Here is a 24,473-nt window from a genome sequence, read left to right on the forward strand (position 1 = left end):
TAGTGCGGGCTGTGCAGGTGCTGTCCCGTTGGGATTTGCCTGTCTCCAGGGATGGAGACTTCACAGGCTCTCTGGGCACCCTTTGCCAGGGCTTGACCACCTTCAGGGGAGAAGAATCTTTTTCTTGCATGTAAATGGAGCTTCCTGCATTTCAGTTTGCACTCGCATCCTCTCGTCCTGTCTCGGGCTGCCTCTGGGAAGAGCCTGGCTCTGTCTTCTTTCCTCCCCCCGTCGGGTATTGATAAGCATTGATGAGCTTCTCCCTGAGCCTTCCCTTCTGCGAGCCAGACAGTCCCAGGTCTCTCCTCAGGCTCTTCCCCATATGAGAGATGCTCCAGTGCCTTCAGCACCCTCGTGGCCCTTTGCTGACCCCCATCTCTCTTGTGCTGGGGAGCCCGGAGGTGGACGCAGTGCTGCAGAAGTGGCCTCAGCAGGGTCTCGGGTGTTGTTCTTACTCAAGCGCAGGAGTTGGCATCTCTGTTTGTGGGAAAGGGTGTGGGACAGGTGCAGCAGTGCAGGGCAGGAATTGTGGTGGGTACGGGCAGGAATGTGTGGGGCCTGTGTGGGGCCAGGGACACACGTGTGAGAGGGTCAGATGTGGAGCGTGGGGGTGTTCCCAGTGGTGGGCATCGCCCCAGCCCCACGGCGGGGTGGTTGGAGCTGTGAGGGCCGCCTGCTGCCCTGCCTGCTCCAGGAGCCCGGCTCTCCCAGGCCCTCTGTCCCCGCTCCGATCGTCCCGGTCTGGGGATGAGCGGTCCACGCGTGCCTGGGTTTTGGCATGTGCGGTGGGACGTGTCTCCGCTCTGAGGCCTCGGACAAGCCCTGCTGCGTCTAACGTGGCCGATCTGGGCTGGGAGCGGGAAGGGCGGAGGGGAGGGAGGCGCGGGCAGGTTTTGGTGGTGAGCGCGGGGCAGATTTGCATGGAGGGGCCGTGCCGCGGGCGGGCGGGGGTTTAAGAGGGAGTCGGGGGTCCGCGGCAGAGCCCCGTCGGCGTGGGGACGCGTAGCTGGTGGGATCGCGCCATGGCCTGGGCTCCTCTCCTCCTCGCGGTGCTCGCCCACGGCACAGGTGCCCTGGCCAGCCTGGGTGTCCCCATCCAGGGCCTGCGGGCACAGGGGCCCCGTGGGGTCTCGCTGCCTGGGGGGGCTTTGCTGCTCCGTCACTCGCTGACCTGCCGCTTTCTGCCCTCTCTCCTCTCCCTCTGCAGGTTCCCTGGTCCAGGCAGCGCTGACTCAGCAGCCGGCCTCGGTGTCCGTGTCCCCGGGAGAAACCGCCCGGATCACCTGCTCTGGGGGTAGCGGCAGCTACTATGGCTGGTTCCAGCAGAAACCTGGCAGTGCCCCGGTCACTGTGATATATGATAACACCAAGCGACCCTCGAACATCCCTGCACGATTCTCCGGTTCCAAGTCTGGCTCCACAAACACGTTAACCATCACTGGGGTGCAAGCCGAGGACGAGGCCGTGTATTACTGTGGTGGCTATGCTGGTAGTTACACTGATGCCACAGTGCCCCAGAGCAATGGGGAAGTGTGACACAAACATCCTGCCATTGCAAGCACCATTGAACAGTGTCTGCTGTCCCCGTGTGATTGTCGCACAGGTCCCAACCACAGCCTTCCCTGCACTGCCCCACACTGCCCGTGGCTTTGTCCTGCTTTAAGGTCCCCTGGGCTGTTTTTGGTCCTCTGTCATTCAGCAGCTCACGGGGAGGGAACAGACCCCAGAGTGGTGGGACCGAGCTGGGCCCTGCCTCCTGCTTGCGCTGCCAGGACGAGGTGCCCGTGCACGGCCAGGCTGGCACCCAGGGCCCTGCCGGGTGCTCTCGCTGCCCTCCTGCCCGTGCAGCTCCACCAGGAGCGACCGGGGCGCTGTGCATCTGCTGCCCACCAGCCTCGCGCCTTCATGCTGAGCTGCTGCTGAAGTGCTACGAGCTCCAGCAGGCTCTGCCCTGACCAGGAGGTGCACAGCTGGCACACTTTTCTGCTCCCCCAGGCTGACCTTACCCCCGGGGCCAGCCCTGCAGCATCAGAGCTGATGTTGCTGTGCATGGCCAGTGCGTGCAGGTTTGCCAGACCTTGCTGAGCCCCACGGCACTCTGCACTCACTGACCCCCTATTCTCTCGCTCCTCTCTCTCCCTCTGCAGGTTCCCTGGTCCAGCCAGCACTTACTTAGCGAGCCTCGATGTCCATGTCCCTGGGACAAACCTCCCAGATCACCTGCTCCGGGAGTAGCAGCTGCTACTATGCCTATAGCCACCATGGCTGGTTCCAGCGGAAACCTGGCAGTTCCCCTAGTCACTATGGTATGTTTATAACAACAACCAGACACCCTTGAGCATCCTTGTGCTACTCTCTGCTCTGTTGTCTCACTCCACAGCCCCGTTATTCATCCCTGGAGTCCAAGCTGAGGACGAGGCCCTTTATTACTGTGCTGGCTATGATAGCAGCAGCGATGCTCCCACAGTTATGCTGAGCAATGGGGAAGTGTGACACAAACCTCCTGCCATTGCAGGGACCATTGTACAGTGTTTGCTGTCCTCATGTGATGGTCACACAGGTACCCACCACAGCCCTTCCCGTGCTGCCCTGCACTGCTCGTGGCAAAGCTTTGTTGGTGAGAAGGCAGCCTGAGCTGCATCCCTGGGGTATGCACAGTGAGGGCAGCAGTGTTCCTCTCTGCAGCCAGTGCTGGTTTTAGTTGATAACAGATATGGCTTCTGGGAGCAGATGGTTGCACAAGCTGTGCCAGGGTGATTACAGGACAGTTTATACTGCAAGGATGCCCGACCCATCCTACAGTTTCCCTTTTTGTTTGTTACCTGGGACATCTGGGTGAGGTAAGCAGCAGCGATGGAGAGAGCTTCATGTGGCCTGAGCTGCTCAGCCCCAATCCTGGACCTGGCCCCAGGCCTGGCCATCGAGACATGTGTAACTGTGTGTAGCCTCCCCACAGTGGGGCTGTCCCTGCGCGCCCAAGACTAGCATCCCCTCACCCGTCCGTGCTCCCGGCAAGGGGCAGCCTCGGACCCACAGAGGCCAAGTGCCAGGCCTGTGCCAAAGGATCATCTGCCAACGCATCTCACCTGGTAAGTTGGACACCGTGAAGGTTTTCTTCCATGCCTTGCTCCTACAAGAAGAGCTAGATTCCGAGCTGAACATTGTCATCCTTTTTTGCCCTCCTCTAAAGTGCAACCAAAACCCCATCAGTCTCAGAAATGCTCAGAAGCAGGTCATATGGAAAAGAGGGCATCAGGTTCAGCTAAGTTTTTTGCATAAACAATTTCCATGAGTTTTTGCCTACTTTCACCTTTGCAGCAATGCCTAAGCTTTCTGAGAGGCAAAGCGAACTTCTGAAACAGAAAGTTCCTTGAACCACAAAATTGTCTAAGCATTATTTGTCTTTTAATGACTTGCAAGATTCACTGATGCTCTCCATTTCCTGCAAACACTTTTGGTGTGAGTAACTTGCATTTCCTGATGCACACATAACCCATGGAGAACAGGCCTTTGTCCCCTTACAGCCGATCTCTAGTTATTTTCCAAGACCCAACTGACTCTGCATCTTTGTATAACCACTTGCACAAATGACAGTGTCTAAATATTTTCAAGTTCATTTTAAGTAGGTGCTATTTAAACTTAGCACCCCAAGAGCTCATTTTCTCCAAGCCAAGCACCTTGTGTCCTGTGAGACTGGCATCATGCTGGGAAAGCTCTTTAGAAAGCAGCAGTCAAGCCTTCCCTTGGGAATTCAGAGTTAATTGGTCTCATTAACATCTCAGCTGAAACCCATCCTGGCTCACCCCTGCCTTGACTATTGCAGCTGTATTTAGGCATCCATATCCCCAGTGTGGTTTACTCTGCTAGTCTCAGCTTTTCCTCTCTGCTAACAGCCTTTGATGCCTTTTCTCCAGCCCCACCTTGCCTGCCCAGGCCCTTGACAGATGATCCTGTATGCTGGAAGCCTTCACCTGAGCTGTCCTTGCTGCTCAAATGGGCCATGAAGGCAGGGACTAATAGGGATGAGCCACTTCCTCAGTGGGTGGTAGGACCAGAGCTGAGGGTCAGCAGTGCCAGTAAGCGAGCTATGCCATGGTAATGCCTACGGGAGCTTAGGGGGGAAGGGCCTAGCATCAGGCTGGGATGGATTGACCCAGAGGAGCAATGGCCTGGGGGATCCAGGGTGGGTGGAGGGGTGCTCCGCATGACTCTGTGGGATGGCAAGTTCCTGGGTCCGTATGGGATACTGCATCTCAGGTTGGCAAAAATCTGCAGGTCTCTGTGGGGCTCCTGTCCCTGGGGCCTGTATAAGGAAAACACTTCAGCAAAGTCACTGTTGCTCCTCCCCTGCTGCTCAAGAGCTGCATCAACTAGTCAAGCAGCACAATCCCTCATCCTGGTGTGCCAGTGGAAACTCTTGGGAAGCAGGCCGTGACCTTGACAGAACAAGGTGAGATGGGTTTAAATGCTCCATCTGCCCCCCTGGTGTTTGACTCACTCTTGAAGCAGAGGGAGGCTGCTCTGAAGCCAGCTTCTCTGTCACCTCTCTGTCCAGCTCAACTCCCAAAGGTAGGAGTGTCCAGGCTACGGCAGGACCAGAGAGCAGGGGTACCCTTCGGGATGCAGTGGGGTCTCCTGGTGAGCCTGTTGCAGGCTCCCTGCTACCTGCTGGGCTCACCATGAGAGTCACGGCTATATTCCTGCTTGGCACACACTGGGACATCCTGCTCGGCTTTGCCAGCTTACCCTGAGCTTTGAGCTCCTCACATTCCTTCCCATCCACAGCTGGAGCTGTGCTCATCAGCTTTCCCAGTAACCTGCTGCCTCCCACCTGGAAGACCTGGGCCATGCTGGCCCCTCAGCTCTGTGCTCAGAGTATCCTTTGGGCTCTCCACACTTCCCAGCCCATAGAGAAGTACTGTGGGTGTCACGGTCCTGTGGTGGTCTAGTTACTCCATGCCTGCACAGGCAGCTGGGAAGAGGGTAGACCTGCTTGAACTGGGTGAAGTTGGGCCCAGCAAGCTGCCGCTGCTCCCCACAAGAAGGAGAAGAGATCCAGGAGGGAAGAAAGATGGAAAGAGTGTAAGGCCATCAAAGGTGAATTGCCCTGAATGGTGGAGGGGAGGGAACAACCTTCACTAAAACTTGAAAACAAGCAAGCATGTTTTGGGGGGATTGACATGTGACTTCAGCAAGACCTTGGCCAACAGAGGCACATCTGGATATCCCTTGGGAGAGACTGGGGGGGGGGGAGATCCACAAATACCATCCCCGCTCTGTTATCCTCCAGCAAATGGTGCCGCACAAGTCACTTGAGCGGCCAGGAGCCCAACCACCACCATGGCTGCTGCCCCACCATGCTTGCGGGGCGCCGAGGCTGCAGGCTGGACATAGGCAGCTGCCTGGGCTATTTTTGCACCACCATGTGTCACTGTGTATATATCTTTGGTGATGGAACCCAGCTGACCGTTCTCAGTAAGTCACACTGATATTCACCTATGATCGTTCCCCAGTGGCTGGTGGGTGTCCAGGTTTTTCCTGTTTTTCTTTTTCCAACTTCTCCATCTGGTCATAATCAAATGTCCTTGGTCTAACTACACTGACATGCATCCAGTTACCTTTCTCTCACTGGGGGAAAACAAGGTTTTACATGCCAATTGGTCTTTACTGCTCACAAACCCTTTTTCGCCCTTTCAAATCTGCAGATTTCCTCCTGATCAAATACTTGGTTATACTATTTGGGTCTTGTTCAACTTGTTTGACTTCAGGAATTGCTTAGTAAAAAGATACATTTATTTGACAGCCAGCCAGGTTATATTAGAGTTTATAAAACAGGAACTTCTTAACCTTTTTTTTCTCCTAAGGAAAAGCTCCCAGGTACACACTGTTATATGATGAGGAAGTGTAGGGAATTGAAATGGAAGGTTTCAAGTTTGTGCAGACTGGTCGGTCTTGCTAGTCGAGGAAAAATTGCCTCTTGTATTTCAATAGTGTTCAAAATGATGGTTGCTTTTTTTAGTCTCCAAAATAGCATCATAATTGAGAACTACTTTTAAAGGGTTAGAGGGTATTATTGAGAAGTAGGAATTCAAACAAAGGGAAAGAATTCAGAAAAATAGTCTGAAAAGGGAAAGATGTTTCTCTTATGGGGAGCAAATGAAGATAGTTTTAGGCAATATCTGAGTGTCAGGACAGCATCTTAAAAATATTAAGTGGTTGTAGAAAAATGTACAGATTCATGCTAGATGCATGTGGGTTCAGTTTGTTTGCTCTGCATGAAGTGTAAGTGCAAGGCAGGCAGAAGGTCAAAAACCAGACTTGCTCATAGAGGAGGAACAGCCAGAGCTAAGAAGGGGTCCTCTGATATAGACAGGAAAAGGAGAGGCTTCAGCTGAAGTATGTGAGATCACAAAATAAGTGCTGTGGATGAAGCAATCACTTCCTTAAACACACCAGAGGAGAGAGAAAAAGCAAAGAGACAGTATCATTTCCGCCCAGTGACTCACTTTAAGGAGTAATTTGTCACTGAATGACACGCTGAAGTACTATAAGCAGGCTGGATAACTCATAATCCATTCATTCCCTGCCTTGCACACTCCATGGTGTGAGAATCAAATCTCTTGTTTGAGGACATTAGGAGATGTAATCGAAAGTATCTCATGACTGGCCTGACACGAGGCACGCTGGCTGGTGCCTGAAACTAGGGGAGAGGAGCATGGTGCCGCAGGGTCGTGCCGGGCTGGAGCGTGCGGGGGCAGCGCGGTAGCGACAGTGGCTTCGGGCTGAGAGCGAGGGTGACCCACCGCCACTGACCCAGCTCCGAGCTGCGCTGTCCTTGGCGAGCGCAGATCCCGTCGGCTGGGATTGTGGCCCCCCCGTGGAAGCAGAGGCAGAAATGCCAAGATGGGGCACGGCCACACCCACAAAAACAACTGTTCTCTTCAGCGTGTTGATGGGGGCATGTGGCCATTTGAAGAGAGCTGTACTTCTTGGCCCTGGGCTTTTGGGGAGTTACGGGGAGCGCAGAGGCTGAATGTGAGGCTGGCCACGAGCAGTGTGGCGAGGCCCCTCCTCAGCTGGGCTCAGAGGCAGGACAGGAGCTGTGCATCGCTGCCAAAGTGAAGCGTGAGCATGGTACGCAGCTGAGATGAGCGATGCTGGCTGCTGGGAATCCTGCAGCCCGTACACACGGTACTTCCTATTTAGTGTTAGGACCTCTTTCTCATAAGGCAGCTAAAAAAGCTTACTAGGATTACTAGGACGATGCGACAGCGATGATGCACCACGGTACAGCCAGGAGCACATTTAAAGACCTCTCCTGCCTCCCTCCACGTTCTGCTCCCTCTTTAACCCCGCTGCCGCTCTCTCCTGCAGGCCAGCCCAAGGCCTCCCCCACCGTGCACCTCTTCCCGCCTTCCTCCGACGAGATCACGACAAAGAGCAAAGCCACCCTGGTGTGTCTGCTGGGCGACTTCTACCCCGGCGCTGCGGATGTTGTCTGGAAGGTCGATGGCGCCGTCAAGTCCAGCGGTGTGGAGACCACCAGGCCCCAGAGGCAGCAGAGCAACAACAAGTACATGGCCAGCAGCTACCTGACGCTGTCTGCTGCCGACTGGAAGAGTCACGAGACCTACACCTGCGAGGTCACGCACGACGGCAAGAAAATCGAGAAGGTCCTCAAGAGATCCGAGTGCTCCTCCTAACCCACCGGGAGCTCCACCGTCCCCCGGCCTCGTCCCCTTCCGTGTCTCCGTACCCGTCCATCCCCGTGGCTGCTGGTGGCAGCAGCTCTCCTCCGGCGCAGGTCCCCGCCGGCCCCCTGTGCCCGGCCCCTCTGCCCTGTCCCTCTGCCCCACACTTGTCCCCACACCCTGCGTGTCATCCTAATAAACACAGACATTGAACTAGCGCTGGCTCTGCATCTGCGTCTCTGTCCTGCCTCCTTGGTCGAACACGGTGTTGGGATCCCAGCGCGAGCGTGGCCCCGAGGGGCCGAGCGCCGCCTGTGCGTGTCCCTGCCCGGGGCTCTGCTCCCGCGGCCCCTCTCAGCTCGTGGCCCCGAGGGGCTGTTGGGCCGGGCCGTCCCGTCCCTCTCCTCCTCCTGCAGCACAGCCCCCGCCAGGCAGCGAAATTGTGGCCGGCCCCGGCAAAGCCCCCGGGGAGCCTCTGCAGAGGAGGCAGGGGGGTTCCCGAGAGCCCAGGCAGCTCCCGAGCCGCCGCGTCCCTGTCCCTGATGGCTGGGCAGTCCCTGGCACGGCTGCCGGCACAGGGACACCCAGGCGAGCGTGACGGCAGTGGGGAGGGCTCGGCCCGTGCGCGAGTCTCTGGCTGCTTGGTCAGACATAAGCATCAGCGTGGGTAGGGCACGGGCTGGGGCACGCACCGCATCGAGGCAGCGAGCCAGGAGCAGGAGCCTCATCTCCAATGGGCAGGACACCTTATTGGCTGTGACCGCTGCCGATTTCTGTTAGAGCGGAAATAAAAATATCCTGCGACTGTGGCCTACTGCTGTGGAGGCACGGTGTCCCCTCACCCTCAGCAGGTGTCCCCGCGGCTGCTCCCTGCAGGGCTGGGGCCAGCACTGGCCGATGGGGCCCTCCGTTTGCCCCAGCACAGAGTTCTGTCTCTGCCGGTGCTGAAATGCTGGGCACCAGTAAGGGAAATGCTCGTTTGCACTCAGCGGGATGCTCCAGTGCTCTGGCCCCACTATGAGCGAGCAGCTGAGCACAGACACAGCTCAGAGCCTGCGTGCCTGCAGGCATGAGTGTCGTGGGAGGCTCCTGCATTATCCATCACCTGCTGGACACTGGGCAGGAGGTGAGCCCCCTCCGGCTGTGCTGATGCTGCCATTGGTGCCCCCGGCAACTCTGGCGGTTGCACCCATCCCGATGCATACATTGGGGCACCTCCATCCCTCTGCGTCCGCTGAGGCACCTCCATCCTGATGCATCCATCCTGCTGTATCCGTTGGGGCACCTCCATCCTGCCACATCCACCAGGGCACCTCCGTTAGACACGTCCATACCACCACATCCATCGAGGCACCTCCATTCCACCACATCCATCTGACCACGTTCTTGGGAGCACAGGGTGCAAGCACTGCGCCGGCAGCTGGGGTGGAGGTTTTTGTACAGCCCTGTATCACTGTGTGGTGTTTTCGGCGCGGGGACCCAGTTGACCGTCCTGGGTAAGTCGCTCATCTCCTCACAATCTTTCCTTCCCCACCCCGAAAGTGGGACATTTCTGCGATTTTCGGTGATTTGGGGACTTTTTCTCGGACTCGGTGGCGGGCTGGGCTCTGCCACCGGTGGGGGGACAGGCACTAAGCACGGCATTACGGACCTTGTCTCGTCTTGGAGGACTCGGAGGACTCTGGTGTGCTCCCCGGAGCATTTCAGGGTGGCGTTTTCTCAGTTATGGGGCCTTTAAATTTGCCCAGGACATGCACCTCAGCCCTGGCACTCGCAGCCTCTTTCAGAGACTTGGGCTTCGGATCCTCAGAGAGGCTCTTTTCTTCTTCCTAAGGAAATTAGTCCTTAACAAGGAGCAGGTCCTTAAGCCTTAGACCTGACGAGCGAGTCCGTAGTCCTTAACAAGGACCAGGTCCTTAAGCCTTAGACCTGAGGAGCGAGTCCGTAGTCCTTAACAAGGACCAGGTCCTTAAGCCTTAGACCTGAGGAGCGAGTCCGTAGTCCTTAACAAGGACCAGGTCCTTAAGCCTTAGACCTGACGAGCGAGTCCGTAGTCCTTAACAAGGACCAGACATTTTCTCCCTCGGACTCCAAGCCAAGCTCCTCCAGGAAGGGCCGCGGCTCTCGCCAGAGCCCTGCTCAAGGACAGCCAGCGCTCTTTGGGCACGGGGGTGAAAGGCTCACCTCACTGCACAGTAAAATGACATGTCCCGCTCCTCTTGAACAAAACTCTTCAGGAGCAGCATAAAGAGGGTTTTTTTTTTTTTTTCCACGTAAGGCTGGTTGAAATGTAGCTTAGTCTGTGGAAAATGCTGATGACAATATCTTTGTCCTTTGACATTTGTGCTCTTTAAAAGAAAGTGGCACAAAAAAGTCTGAACCAAGTGATCGGGGAGGGCGTAAGAACAAGAACGTTTACTTTACCCATTTCTTCAGCGGGAAGCTCTTTATGGGAGCAGGTCCCACCCCAGTTTTCTGGTGTGTAGTTTTAGGTATTGTACAGGCAACCAAGCTACGTGAGAAAGGACAAACGTCCTTTTTCAGTCTGGCCTCTGGCCTTCTTTTAGTCGTGCATTTTCTGAGCTCTATGTGCCAGTGCCTCAAAGCAGAACTGGTAAGAAAAGAGGGTTGCTTTGGGTTGAAGTCTGGAGTTAAGAGAAAACAGCCACAGCACAGGAAAGAAATGGGTTTGTGTCAGGCAACCAGAGATCCAAAAGTGATTAGACCAAGTGTATAGGTTTGGTTGAAGACATACATGCACATATATACACCTGTAAATATACTTGTATATATGTAGACATAAAATGTAACGTGGAAAGCTATGCATATAGCAAATATAAATGACATGTTGTGCATATTATAGATAACACATATTACATAATGTAGAACGTGTTATAGGAATAATATACACGTGCATATGTATGCATTATATATGTGCATATATGCTGTGTATCTATTATCTATGTTATCTATGTTATTTCCAAGTGTGTTTTAATTGTAAACCACAAACTGTTAATCGTGGCGGAAGCAGGAGTTTCCCGGTGAAGGCAGCCAGGGGGTGCCTGGGGGGTCGCTCGCAGCCTCGGTGTTGCTGCCGGACCCGGCCAGGCCCCGGCACTGCCGAGAAGCCCTCTGACTCCCACGCTGGCATTTGGGGACAGCAGGGCTTTGGCCAATGCTCGTTGCTGCAGCAGCGATGATGCACCACGGTACAGCCAGGAGCACATTTTAAAGACCTCTCCTGCCTCCCTCCACGTTCTGCTCCCTCTTTAACCCCGCTGCCGCTCTCTCCTGCAGGCCAGCCCAAGGCCTCCCCCACCGTGCACCTCTTCCCGCCTTCCTCCGACGAGATCACGACAAAGAGCAAAGCCACCCTGGTGTGTCTGCTGGGCGACTTCTACCCCGGCGCTGCGGATGTTGTCTGGAAGGTCGATGGCGCCGTCAGGTCCAGCGGTGTGGAGACCACCAGGCCCCAGAGGCAGCAGAGCAACAACAAGTACATGGCCAGCAGCTACCTGACGCTGTCTGCTGCCGACTGGAAGAGTCACGAGACCTACACCTGCGAGGTCACGCACGACGGCAAGAAAATCGAGAAGGTCCTCAAGAGATCCGAGTGCTCCTCCTAACCCACCGGGAGCTCCACCGTCCCCCGGCCTCGTCCCCTTCCGTGTCTCCGTACCCGTCCATCCCCGTGGCTGCTGGTGGCAGCAGCTCTCCTCCGGCGCAGGTCCCCGCCGGCCGCCTGTGCCCGGCCCCTCTGCCCTGTCCCTCTGCCCCACACTTGTCCCCACACCCTGCGTGTCATCCTAATAAACACAGACATTGAACTAGCGCTGGCTCTGCATCTGCGTCTCTGTCCTGCCTCCTTGGTCGAACACGGTGTTGGGATCCCAGCGCGAGCGTGGCCCCGAGGGGCCGAGCGCCGCCTGTGCGTGTCCCTGCCCGGGGCTCTGCTCCCGCGGCCCCTCTCAGCTCGTGGCCCCGAGAGGCTGTTGGGCCGGGCCGTCCCGTCCCTCTCCTCCTCCTGCAGCACAGCCCCCGCCAGGCAGCGAAATTGTGGCCGGCCCCGGCAAAGCCCCCGGGGAGCCTCTGCAGAGGAGGCAGGGGGGTTCCCGAGAGCCCAGGCAGCTCCCGAGCCGCCGCGTCCCCGTCCCTGATGGCTGGGCAGTCCCTGGCACGGCTGCGGCGCGGGGCCGCCACTCGTGTCCTGGACTCCAGAGTGCCGGCAGCTCCCAGCCCGTCCCAGCTTCCCGGCAGGACCCCGGCACTGCGCGCTGCCCCGTGGTCCCGACGCGGCGTCCGGGCTGCCGGCACCGTTGCCGCGGGCCCTGTGGGGCCTCGTCTGCAGCAGGCAGGGCTGGTTAAGAGCTGTGGATGCTTCTGGTTTCTGTTAGAGGAGAAATAAAAACCTCCTGCGAATGCGGCCTCCAGCTGCCGCCTGCTGCGGAGGCGCGGGCCGCCTCAGCCGGTGTCCCCGCGGCTGCTCCCACGGGGCCGGGGCCGGCACCCCCCGACAGGGCCCTCCGCTCGCCCAGCCCCAGCACAGAGCCCTGCCTCTGCCGGCGCCGAAACACCGGGCGCCAGGAAGCGAAATGCTCGTTTGCCCTCAGCGGGATGCTCCGGCACCCTGGCCCCGCCGCGAGCGAGCAGCTGAGCACAGACACAGCTCAGTGCCCGTGTGCCTGAGGGCATGAGTTTCACGGGAGGCTCCTGCATTATCCGTCGTCTGCGGGGCGCCGGGCAGAAGCTGAGCCCCCTCTGGCTGTGCTGATGCTGCCATTGGTGCCCACGGGCTCTGCAGCCCCCAGGGCTCGATCACGGATGCGCTCATGTCACCACTGCTGGTTCCGGCAGCCCGTGGGGCTCCCCGAGCGGGCCGGAGCTGCTGCCACGCTCCCCGCACCTGGAGCCCAGCAGAGCCCAGCGCCCGGCGGCTTCGCGGGGCTCTCTCCCCTTCCCACGCAACCCTGAGCACAGCACATCCCAGCGCAGCCGCTGCAAGGAGGCCCGCGGGCCCCAGACCCTGCACCGAAACCCAGCCCGGGTAGGCCCACCTCTGGGCCTGGGCCGGCTCCCGGCCGTTATCCCCCCTCAGAGCCCTCTTTCCTGGGGTTAGTGTTACCCCTGCGCGGCAGGCAGGGAGATCGGCACGTATCAAGCGCAACGCAGCTGCCACAGGCAGCGGGGTGGCTGTGACAAGGTGGGAGACACAGGCGCAGCTCTGCAGCGCCAGGCCAGTGTGGTTCATGTGAGGCATCAGGGCCAAGTCCCTGCATTTCACTGCGGCTCCTCCGGCAAGGACATGCAGCCGTCCCCCACACACCATCCTGCCACTTCTGTCACGCTGAGTCTGTCAGGGCACGTCAAGCATGTTGCACCTATCCTGATGTATCCATCCTGCCGCATCCATCTGGCCACCTTCATCACAATGCATCCATCAGGGCTTCCCCAACCCCATGCATCCACCCCACTATGTCCATTGGGGCATCTTCATCCCACTGCATCCGTCTTAAAAAATATCCATCAGGCCACCTAAATCTCAATGCAGCCATCCCACTATATCCATTGGGCACCTCCAGCCCACTACATGAATCAGAGCATCCCTGTCCTGCCACATCCATCCTGCTAGGTCCCTGGAGGTACCTCCATCCTGCCACATCAGAGAGCACATCCATCCGGCCATGTCTATTGGGGCAACTCCATTCAACTGCATCCATCCCACCGTGTCGTTTGGGACACAGGGTGCAAGCACTGCTCTGGCAGCTGGGCTGGAGGTTTTTCTGCAGCCTCATTCTGCTGCTGCTGGTGGTTTCGGCGCGGGGACCCAGTTGACCGTCCTGGGTAAGTCGCTCATCTCCTCGCAATCTTTCCTTCCCCACCCCGAAAGTGGGACATTTCTGCGATTTTTGGTGATTTGGGGACTTTTTCTCGGACTCGGTGGCGGGCTGGGCTCTGCCACCGGTGGGGGGACAGGCACTAAGCACGGCATTACGGACCTTGTCTCGTCTCGGAGGACTCGGAGGACTCTGGTGTGCTCCCCGGAGCATTTCAGGGTAGCATTTTATCAGTTATGGGGCCTTTAAATTTGCCCAGGACATGCACCTCAGCCCTGGCACTCGCAGCCTCTTTCAGAGACTTGGGCTTCAGATCCTCAGAGAGCCTCTTTTCTTCTTCGTAAGGAAATTAGTCCTTAACAAGGAGCAGGTCCTTAAGCCTTAGACCTGAGGAGCGAGTCCGTAGTCCTTAACAAGGACCAGGTCCTTAAGCCTTAGACCTGAGGAGCGAGTCCGTAGTCCTTAACAAGGACCAGGTCCTTAAGCCTTAGACCTGACGAGCGAGTCCGTAGTCCTTAACAAGGACCAGGTCCTTAAGCCTTAGACCTGAGGAGCGAGTCCGTAGTCCTTAACAAGGACCAGGTCCTTAAGCCTTAGACCTGAGGAGCGAGTCCGTAGTCCTTAACAAGGACCAGGTCCTTAAGCCTTAGACCTGACGAGCGAGTCCGTAGTCCTTAACAAGGACCAGGTCCTTAAGCCTTAGACCTGAGGAGCGAGTCCGTAGTCCTTAACCAGGACCAGACATTTTCTCCCTCGGACTCCAAGCCAAGCTCCTCCAGGAAGGGCCGCGGCTCTCGCCAGAGCCCTGCTCAAGGACAGCCAGCGCTCTTTGGGCACGGGGGTGAAAGGCTCACCTCACTGCACAGTAAAATGACATGTCCCGCTCCTCTTGAACAAAACTCTTCAGGAGCAGCATAAAGAGGTTTTGTTTTTGTTTTTGTTTTTTTTTTTCCCCATGTAAGGCTGGTTGAAATGTAGCTTAGTCTGTGGAAAATGCTGATGACAATATCTTTGTCCTTCGACGTTTGTGCTCTTTAAAAGAAAGTGGCACAAAAAAGTCTGAACCAAGTGATCGGGGAGGGCGTAAGAACAAGAACGTTTACTTTACCCATTTCTTCAGCGGGAAGCTCTTTATGGGAGCAGGTCCCCCCCAGTTTTCTGGTGTATAGTTTTAGGTATTGTACAGGCAACCAAGCTACGTGAGAAAGGACAAACGTCCTTTTTCAGTCTGGCCTCTGGCCTTCTTTTAGTCGTGCATTTTCTGAGCTCTATGTGCCAGTGCCTCAAAGCAGAACTGGTAAGAAAAGAGGGTTGCTTTGGGTTGAAGTCTGGAGTTAAGAGAAAACAGCCACAGCACAGGAAAGAAATGGGTTTGTGTCAGGGAACCAGAGATCCAAAAGTGATTAGACCGAGTGTATAGGTTTGGTTGAAGACATACATGCACATATATACACCTGTAAATATACTTGTATATATGTAGACATAAAATGTAACGTGGAAAGCTATGCATATAGCAAATATAAATGACATGTTGTGCATATTATAGATAACACATATTACATAATGTAGAACGTGTTATAGGAATAATATACACGTGCATATGTATGCATTATATATGTGCATATATGCTGTGTATCTATTATCTATGTTATCTATGTTATTTCCAAGTGTGTTTTAATTGTAAACCACAAACTGTTAATCGTGGCGGAAGCAGGAGTTTCCCGGTGAAGGCAGCCAGGGGGTGCCTGGGGGGTCGCTCGCAGCCTCGGTGTTGCTGCCGGACCCGGCCAGGCCCCGGCACTGCCGAGAAGCCCTCTGACTCCCACGCTGGCATTTGGGGACAGCAGGGCTTTGGCCAACGCTCGTTGCTGCAGCTGCGATGATGCACCACGGTACAGCCAGGAGCACATTTAAAGACCTCTCCTGCCTCCCTCCACGTTCTGCTCCCTCTTTAACCCCGCTGCCGCTCTCTCCTGCAGGCCAGCCCAAGGCCTCCCCCACCGTGCACCTCTTCCCGCCTTCCTCCGACGAGATCACGGCAAAGAGCAAAGCCACCCTGGTGTGTCTGCTGGGCGACTTCTACCCCAGGTCTGTGGGGGAGGTGCATGTTGCACCTATCCTGATGCATCCAGCTCGCTACATCCATTGGGCACTTCCATCCCTCTCCATCCATTGGGGACCTCCGTCCTGCCTCATCCATCCCACCATTTCCACTGGGGCACCTCTGTCCTGGCACATCGATCAGGGCACCTCCATTCCACAGCAGCTGTCACGACACCTGTCTCCCGACATGTTCACCCTACCACGTCCTTCAAGGCACCTATGTCCCACCATGTCCATCCCACCGAGTTCTTGGGGACACAGGGTGCAAGCACTGCTCTGGCAGCTGGGCTGGAGACTCCTCTACAGCCTCGTGCTGCTGCTGCTGCTGGTTTCGGCGCGGGGACCCAGTTGACCGTCCTGGGTAAGTCGCTCATCTCCTCGCAATCTTTCCTTCCCCACCCCGAAAGTGGGACATTTCTGCGATTTTCGGTGATTTGGGGACTTTTTCTCGGACTCGGTGGCAGGCTGGGCTCTGCCACCGGTGGGGGGACAGGCACTAAGCACGGCATTACGGACCTTGTCTCGTCTTGGAGGACTCGGAGGACTCTGGTGTGCTCCCCGGAGCATTTCAGGGCAGTGTTTTATCAGTTATGGGGCCTTTAAATTTGCCCAGGACATGCACCTCAGCCCTGGCACTCGCAGCCTCTTTCAGAGACTTGGGCTTCGGATCCTCAGAGAGGCTCTTTTCTTCTTCCTAAGGAAATTAGTCCTTAACAAGGACCAGGTCCTTAAGCCTTAGACCTGAGGAGCGAGTCCGTAGTCCTTAACCAGGACCAAGTCCTTAAGCCTTAGACCTGAGGAGCGAGTCCGTAGTCCTTAACAAGGACCAGGTCCTTAAGCCTTAGACCTGACGAGCGAGTCCGTAGTCCTTAACCAGGACCAAGTCCTTAAGCCTTAGACCTGACGAGCGAGGCCGTAGTCCTTAACCAGGACCAGGTCCTTAAGCCTTAGACCTGAGGAGCGAGTCCGTAGTCCTTAACAAGGACCAAGTCCTTAAGCCTTAGACCTGACGAGCGAGTCCGTAGTCCTTAACCAGGACCAGACATTTTCTCCCTCGGACTCCAAGCCAAGCTCCTCCAGGAAGGGCCGCGGCTCTCGCCAGAGCCCTGCTCAAGGACAGCCAGCGCTCTTTGGGCACGGGGGTGAAAGGCTCACCTCACTGCACAGTAAAATGACATGTCCCGCTCCTCTTGAACAAAACTCTTCAGGAGCAGCATAAAGAGGGGTGTTTTTTTTTTCCCCCACGTAAGGCTGGTTGAAATGTAGCTCTAGTCTGTGGAAAATGCTGATGACAATATCTTTGTCCTTCGACATTTGTGCTCTTTAAAAGAAAGTGGCACAAAAAAGTCTGAACCAAGTGATCGGGGAGGGCGTAAGAACAAGAACGTTTACTTTACCCATTTCTTCAGCGGGAAGCTCTTTATGGGAGCAGGTTCCCCCCCCAGTTTTCTGGTGTGTAGTTTTAGGTATTGTACAGGCAACCAAGCTACGTGAGAAAGGACAAACGTCCTTTTTCAGTCTGGCCTCTGGCCTTCTTTTAGTCGTGCATTTTCTGAGCTCTATGTGCCAGTGCCTCAAAGCAGAACTGGTAAGAAAAGAGGGTTGCTTTGGGTTGAAGTCTGGAGTTAAGAGAAAACAGCCACAGCACAGGAAAGAAATGGGTTTGTGTCAGGGAACCAGAGATCCAAAAGTGATTAGACCAAGTGTATAGGTTTGGTTGAAGACATACATGCACATATATACACCTGTAAATATACTTGTATATATGTAGACATAAAATGTAACGTGGAAAGCTATGCATATAGCAAATATAAATGACATGTTGTGCATATTATAGATAACACATATTACATAATGTAGAACGTGTTACAGGAATAATATACACGTGCATATGTATGCATTATATATGTGCATATATGCTGTGTATCTATTATCTATGTTATCTATGTTATTTCCAAGTGTGTTTTAATTGTAAACCACAAACTGTTAATCGTGGCGGAAGCAGGAGTTTCCCGGTGAAGGCAGCCAGGGGGTGCCTGGGGGTCGCTCGCAGCCTCGGTGTTGCTGCCGGACCCGGCCAGGCCCCGTCACTGCCGAGAAGCCCTCTGACTCCCACGCTGGCATTTGGGGACAGCAGGGCTTTGGCCAACGCTCGTTGCTGCAGCAGCGATGATGCACCACGGTACAGCCAGGAGCACATTTTAAAGACCTCTCCTGCCTCCCTCCACGTTCTGCTCCCTCTTTAACCCCGCTGCCGCTCTCTCCTGCAGGCCAGCCCAAGGCCTCCCCCACCGTGCACCTCTTCCCGCCTTCCTCCGACGAGATCACGGCAAAGAGCAAAGCCACCCTGGTGTGTCTGCTGGGCGACTTCTACCCCAGGTCTGTGGGGGAGGTGCATGTTGCACCTATCCTGATGCATCCAGCTCGCTACATCCATTGGGCACTTCCATCCCTCTCCATCCATTGGGGACCTCCGTCCTGCCTCATCCATCCCACCATTTCCACTGGGGCACCTCTGTCCTGGCACATCGATCAGGGCACCTCCATTCCACAGCAGCTGTCACGACACCTGTCTCCCGACATGTTCACCCTACCACGTCCTTCAAGGCACCTATGTCCCACCATGTCCATCCCACCGAGTTCTTGGGGACACAGGGTGCAAGCACTGCTCTGGCAGCTGGGCTGGAGACTCTTCTACAGCCTCGTGCTGCTGCTGGTGCTGATGCTTTCGGCGCAGGGACCCAGTTGACCGTCCTGGGTAAGTCGCTCATCTCCTCGCAATCTTTCCTTCCCCACCCCGAAAGTGGGACATTTCTGCGATTTTCGGTGATTTGGGGACTTTTTCTCGGACTCGGTGGCGGGCTGGGCTCTGCCACCGGTGGGGGGACAGGCACTAAGCACGGCATTACGGACCTTGTCTCGTCTTGGAGGACTCGGAGGACTCTGGTGTGCTCCCCGGAGCATTTCAGGGTAGCATTTTCTCAGTTATGGGGCCTTTAAATTTGCCCAGGACATGCACCTCAGCCCTGGCACTCGCAGCCTCTTTCAGAGACTTGGGCTTCGGATCCTCAGAGAGGCTCTTTTCTTCTTCCTAAGGAAATTAGTCCTTAACAAGGAGCAGGTCCTTAAGCCTTAGACCTGAGGAGCGAGTCCGTAGTCCTTAACCAGGACCAGGTCCTTAAGCCTTAGACCTGAGGAGCGAGTCCGTAGTCCTTAACCAGGACCAGGTCCTTAAGCCTTAGACCTGAGGAGCGAGTCCGTAGTCCTTAACCAGGACCAGACATTTTCTCCCTCGGACTCCAAGCCAAGCTCCTCCAGGAAGGGCCGCGGCTCTCGCCAGAGCCCTGCTCAAGGACAGCCAGCGCTCTTTGGGCACGGGGGTGAAAGGCTCACCTCACTGCACAGTAAAATGACATGTCCCGCTCCTCTTGAACAAAACTCTTCAGGAGCAGCATAAAGAGGTTTTGTTTTTGTTTTTGTTTTTTTTTTTCCCCATGTAAGGCTGGTTGAAATGTAGCTTAGTCTGTGGAAAATGCTGATGACAATATCTTTGTCCTTCGACGTTTGTGCTCTTTAAAAGAAAGTGGCACAAAAAAGTCTGAACCAAGTGATCGGGGAGGGCATAAGAACAAGAACGTTTACTCTACCCATTTCTTCAGCGGGAAGCTCTTTATGGGAGCAGGTCCCACCCCAGTTTTCTGGTGTGTAGTTTTAGGTATTGTACAGGCAACCAAGCTACGTGAGAAAGGACAAACGTCCTTTTTCAGTCTGGCCTCTGGCCTTCTTTTAGTCGTGCATTTTCTGAGCTCTATGTGCCAGTGCCTCAAAGCAGAACTGGTAAGAAAAGACGGTTGCTTTGGGTTGAAGTCTGGAGTTAAGAGAAAACAGCCACAGCACAGGAAAGAAATGGGTTTGTGTCAGGCAACCAGAGATCCAAAAGTGATTAGACCAAGTGTATAGGTTTGGTTGAAGACATACATGCACATATATACACCTGTAAATATACTTGTATATATGTAGACATAAAATGTAACGTGGAAAGCTATGCATATAGCAAATATAAATGACATGTTGTGCATATTATAGATAACACATATTACATAATGTAGAACGTGTTACAGGAATAATATACACGTGCATATGTATGCATTATATATGTGCATATATGCTGTGTATCTATTATCTATGTTATCTATGTTATTTCCAAGTGTGTTTTAATTGTAAACCATAAACTGTTAATCGTGGCGGAAGCAGGAGTTTCCCGGTGAAGGCAGCCAGGGGGTGCCTGGGGGGTCGCTCGCAGCCTCGGTGTTGCTGCCGGACCCGGCCAGGCCCCGGCACTGCCGAGAAGCCCTCTGACTCCCACGCTGGCATTTGGGGACAGCAGGGCTTTGGCCAATGCTCGTTGCTGCAGCAGCGATGATGCACCACGGTACAGCCAGGAGCACATTTTAAAGACCTCTCCTGCCTCCCTCCACGTTCTGCTCCCTCTTTAACCCCGCTGCCGCTCTCTCCTGCAGGCCAGCCCAAGGCCTCCCCCACCGTGCACCTCTTCCCGCCTTCCTCCGACGAGATCACGGCAAAGAGCAAAGCCACCCTGGTGTGTCTGCTGGGCGACTTCTACCCCGGCGCTGCGGATGTTGTCTGGAAGGTCGATGGCGCCGTCAGGTCCAGCGGTGTGGAGACCACCAGGCCCCAGAGGCAGCAGAGCAACAACAAGTACATGGCCAGCAGCTACCTGACGCTGTCTGCTGCCGACTGGAAGAGTCACGAGACCTACACCTGCGAGGTCACGCACGACGGCAAGAAAATCGAGAAGGTCCTCAAGAGATCCGAGTGCTCCTCCTAACCCACCGGGAGCTCCACCGTCCCCCGGCCTCGTCCCCTTCCGTGTCTCCGTACCCGTCCATCCCCGTGGCTGCTGGTGGCAGCAGCTCTCCTCCGGCGCAGGTCCCCGCCGGCCGCCTGTGCCCGGCCCCTCTGCCCTGTCCCTCTGCCCCACACTTGTCCCCACACCCTGCGTGTCATCCTAATAAACACAGACATTGAACTAGCGCTGGCTCTGCATCTGCGTCTCTGTCCTGCCTCCTTGGTCGAACACGGTGTTGGGATCCCAGCGCGAGCGTGGCCCCGAGGGGCCGAGCGCCACCTGTGCGTGTCCCTGCCCGGGGCTCTGCTCCCGCGGCCCCTCTCAGCTCGTGGCCCCGAGAGGCTGTTGGGCCGGGCCGTCCCGTCCCTCTCCTCCTCCTGCAGCACAGCCCCCGCCAGGCAGCGAAATTGTGGCCGGCCCCGGCAAAGCCCCCGGGGAGCCTCTGCAGAGGAGGCAGGGGGGTTCCCGAGAGCCCAGGCAGCTCCCGAGCCGCCGCGTCCCCGTCCCTGATGGCTGGGCAGTCCCTGGCACGGCTGCGGCGCGGGGCCGCCACTCGTGTCCTGGACTCCAGAGTGCCGGCAGCTCCCAGCCCGTCCCAGCTTCCCGGCAGGACCCCGGCACTGCGCGCTGCCCCGTGGTCCCGACGCGGCGTCCGGGCTGCCGGCACCGTTGCCGCGGGCCCTGTGGGGCCTCGTCTGCAGCAGGCAGGGCTGGTTAAGAGCTGTGGATGCTTCTGGTTTCTGTTAGAGGAGAAATAAAAACCTCCTGCGAATGCGGCCTCCAGCTGCCGCCTGCTGCGGAGGCGCGGGCCGCCTCAGCCGGTGTCCCCGCGGCTGCTCCCACGGGGCCGGGGCCGGCACCCCCCGACAGGGCCCTCCGCTCGCCCAGCCCCAGCACAGAGCCCTGCCTCTGCCGGCGCCGAAACACCGGGCGCCAGGAAGCGAAATGCTCGTTTGCCCTCAGCGGGATGCTCCGGCACCCCGGCCCCGCCGCGAGCGAGCAGCTGAGCACAGACACAGCTCAGTGCCCGTGTGCCTGAGGGCATGAGTTTCACGGGAGGCTCCTGCATTATCCGTCGTCTGCGGGGCGCCGGGCAGAAGCTGAGCCCCCTCTGGCTGTGCTGATGCTGCCATTGGTGCCCACGGGCTCTGCAGCCCCCAGGGCTCGATCACGGATGCGCTCATGTCACCACTGCTGGTTCCGGCAGCCCGTGGGGCTCCCCGAGCGGGCCGGAGCTGCTGCCACGCTCCCCGCACCTGGAGCCCAGCAGAGCCCAGCGCCCGGCGGCTTCGCGGGGCTCTCTCCCCTTCCCACGCAACCCTGAGCACAGCACATCCCAGCGCAGCCGCTGCAAGGAGGCCCGCGGGCCCCAGACCCTGCACCGAAACCCAGCCCGGGTAGGCCCACCTCTGGGCCTGGGCCGGCTCCCGGCCGTTATCCCCCCTCAGAGCCCTCTTTCCTGGGGTTAGTGTTACCCCTGCGCGGCAGGCAGGGAGATCGGCACGTATCAAGCGCAACGCAGCTGCCACAGGCAGCGGGGTGGCTGTGACAAGGTGGGAGACACAGGCGCAGCTCTGCAGCGCCAGGCCAGTGTGGTTCATGTGAGGCATCAGGGCCAAGTCCCTGCATTTCACTGCGGCTCCTCCGGCAAGGACATGCAGCCGTCCCCCACACACCATCCTGCCACTTCTGTCACGCTGAGTCTGTCAGGGCACGTCAAGCATGTTGCACCTATCCTGATGTATCCATCCTGCCGCATCCATCTGGCCACCTTCATCACAATGCATCCATCAGGGCTTCCCCAACCCCATGCATCCACCCCACTATGTCCATTGGGGCATCTTCATCCCACTGCATCCGTCTTAAAAAATATCCATCAGGCCACCTAAATCTCAATGCAGCCATCCCACTATATCCATTGGGCACCTCCAGCCCACTACATGAATCAGAGCATCCCTGTCCTGCCACATCCATCCTGCTAGGTCCCTGGAGGTACCTCCATCCTGCCACATCAGAGAGCACATCCATCCGGCCATGTCTATTGGGGCAACTCCATTCAACTGCATCCATCCCACCGTGTCGTTTGGGACACAGGGTGCAAGCACTGCTCTGGCAGCTGGGCTGGAGGTTTTTCTGCAGCCTCATTCTGCTGCTGCTAATGATTTCGGCGCGGGGACCCAGTTGACCGTCCTGGGTAAGTCGCTCATCTCCTCGCAATCTTTCCTTCCCCACCCCGAAAGTGGGATATTTCTGCGATTTTCGGTGATTTGGGGACTTTTTCTCGGACTCGGTGGCGGGCTGGGCTCTGCCACCGGTGGGGGGACAGGCACTAAGCACGGCATTACGGACCTTGTCTCGTCTCGGAAGACTCGGAGGACTCTGGTGTGCTCCCCGGAGCATTTCAGGGTGGCATTTTCTCAGTTATGGGGCCTTTAAATTTGCCCAGGACATGCACCTCAGCCCTGGCACTCGCAGCCTCTTTCAGAGACTTGGGCTTCGGACCCTCAGAGAGGCTCTTTTCTTCTTCGTAAGGAAATTAGTCCTTAACAAGGACCAGGTCCTTAAGCCTTAGACCTGAGGAGCGAGTCCGTAGTCCTTAACAAGGACCAGGTCCTTAAGCCTTAGACCTGACGAGCGAGTCCGTAGTCCTTAACAAGGACCAGGTCCTTAAGCCTTAGACCTGAGGAGCGAGTCCGTAGTCCTTAACAAGGACCAGGTCCTTAAGCCTTAGACCTGAGGAGCGAGTCCGTAGTCCTTAACAAGGACCAGGTCCTTAAGCCTTAGACCTGAGGAGCGAGTCCGTAGTCCTTAACAAGGACCAGGTCCTTAAGCCTTAGACCTGAGGAGCGAGTCCGTAGTCCTTAACAAGGACCAGGTCCTTAAGCCTTAGACCTGACGAGCGAGTCCGTAGTCCTTAACCAGGAGCAGGTCCTTAAGCCTTAGACCTGAGGAGCGAGTCCGTAGTCCTTAACAAGGACCAGGTCCTTAAGCCTTAGACCTGAGGAGCGAGTCCGTAGTCCTTAACAAGGACCAGGTCCTTAAGCCTTAGACCTGACGAGCGAGTCCGTAGTCCTTAACCAGGACCAGGTCCTTAAGCCTTAGACCTGAGGAGCGAGTCCGTAGTCCTTAACAAGGACCAGGTCCTTAAGCCTTAGACCTGACGAGCGAGTCCGTAGTCCTTAACCAGGAGCAGGTCCTTAAGCCTTAGACCTGACGAGCGAGTCCGTAGTCCTTAACAAGGACCAGGTCCTTAAGCCTTAGACCTGACGAGCGAGTCCGTAGTCCTTAACAAGGACCAGGTCCTTAAGCCTTAGACCTGAGGAGCGAGTCCGTCGTCCTTAACCAGGACCAGGTCCTTAAGCCTTAGACCTGACGAGCGAGTCCGTAGTCCTTAACAAGGACCAGGTCCTTAAGCCTTAGACCTGACGAGCGAGGCCGTAGTCCTTAACAAGGACCAGGTCCTTAAGCCTTAGACCTGAGGAGCGAGTCCGTAGTCCTTAACAAGGACCAGGTCCTTAAGCCTTAGACCTGAGGAGCGAGTCCGTAGTCCTTAACAAGGACCAGGTCCTTAAGCCTTAGACCTGAGGAGCGAGTCCGTAGTCCTTAACAAGGACCAGGTCCTTAAGCCTTAGACCTGAGGAGCGAGTCCGTAGTCCTTAACAAGGACCAGGTCCTTAAGCCTTAGACCTGACGAGCGAGTCCGTAGTCCTTAACCAGGAGCAGGTCCTTAAGCCTTAGACCTGAGGAGCGAGTCCGTAGTCCTTAACAAGGACCAGGTCCTTAAGCCTTAGACCTGAGGAGCGAGTCCGTAGTCCTTAACAAGGACCAGGTCCTTAAGCCTTAGACCTGACGAGCGAGTCCGTAGTCCTTAACCAGGACCAGGTCCTTAAGCCTTAGACCTGAGGAGCGAGTCCGTAGTCCTTAACAAGGACCAGGTCCTTAAGCCTTAGACCTGACGAGCGAGTCCGTAGTCCT

General features: G+C 56.4%; 2 protein-coding genes across 2 annotated transcripts; both read left to right on the top strand.

Moving 5' to 3' along the window:
- The first annotated feature begins 1,007 nt into the window (after nucleotides 1-1,007).
- Nucleotides 1,008-11,423, top strand: LOC136993585 (immunoglobulin lambda-1 light chain-like). Its single transcript, XM_067307415.1, has 5 exons — nucleotides 1,008-1,068; nucleotides 1,208-1,477; nucleotides 3,257-3,266; nucleotides 9,135-9,187; nucleotides 10,989-11,423. The coding sequence occupies exons 1-5, from the start codon at nucleotides 1,023-1,025 to the stop codon at nucleotides 11,315-11,317; spliced, it is 708 nt and encodes a 235-aa protein (XP_067163516.1). The 5' UTR covers nucleotides 1,008-1,022; the 3' UTR covers nucleotides 11,318-11,423.
- Nucleotides 11,424-13,499: 2,076 nt separating this feature from the next.
- LOC136993581 (immunoglobulin lambda-like polypeptide 5) lies at nucleotides 13,500-20,583 on the top strand. The gene is made up of 5 exons (XM_067307337.1): nucleotides 13,500-13,532; nucleotides 15,505-15,989; nucleotides 17,899-18,284; nucleotides 18,329-18,386; nucleotides 20,149-20,583. The coding sequence occupies exons 2-5, from the start codon at nucleotides 15,848-15,850 to the stop codon at nucleotides 20,475-20,477; spliced, it is 915 nt and encodes a 304-aa protein (XP_067163438.1). The 5' UTR covers nucleotides 13,500-13,532; nucleotides 15,505-15,847; the 3' UTR covers nucleotides 20,478-20,583.
- Nucleotides 20,584-24,473: the final 3,890 nt, after the last annotated feature.

Source organism: Apteryx mantelli, chromosome 17 (genome assembly GCF_036417845.1).
Source record: "Apteryx mantelli isolate bAptMan1 chromosome 17, bAptMan1.hap1, whole genome shotgun sequence".
Classification (NCBI taxonomy): domain Eukaryota; kingdom Metazoa; phylum Chordata; class Aves; order Apterygiformes; family Apterygidae; genus Apteryx; species Apteryx mantelli.

Coding starts and splice junctions, on each gene's coding strand:
- LOC136993585 (XM_067307415.1), top strand. CDS start 1,023: ATGGCCTGGGCTCCTCTCCTCCTCGCGGTGCTCGCCCACGGCACAG. Junction 1,069..1,207: donor GGTGCTCGCCCACGGCACAG/GTGCCCTGGCCA, acceptor CTCCCTCTGCAG/GTTCCCTGGTCCAGGCAGCG. Junction 9,188..10,988: donor GACCCAGTTGACCGTCCTGG/GTAAGTCGCTCA, acceptor TCTCTCCTGCAG/GCCAGCCCAAGGCCTCCCCC.
- LOC136993581 (XM_067307337.1), top strand. CDS start 15,848: ATGTCCCACCATGTCCATCCCACCGAGTTCTTGGGGACACAGGGTGCA. Junction 15,990..17,898: donor GACCCAGTTGACCGTCCTGG/GTAAGTCGCTCA, acceptor TCTCTCCTGCAG/GCCAGCCCAAGGCCTCCCCC. Junction 18,285..18,328: donor CGAGTTCTTGGGGACACAGG/GTGCAAGCACTG, acceptor ACTCTTCTACAG/CCTCGTGCTGCTGCTGGTGC.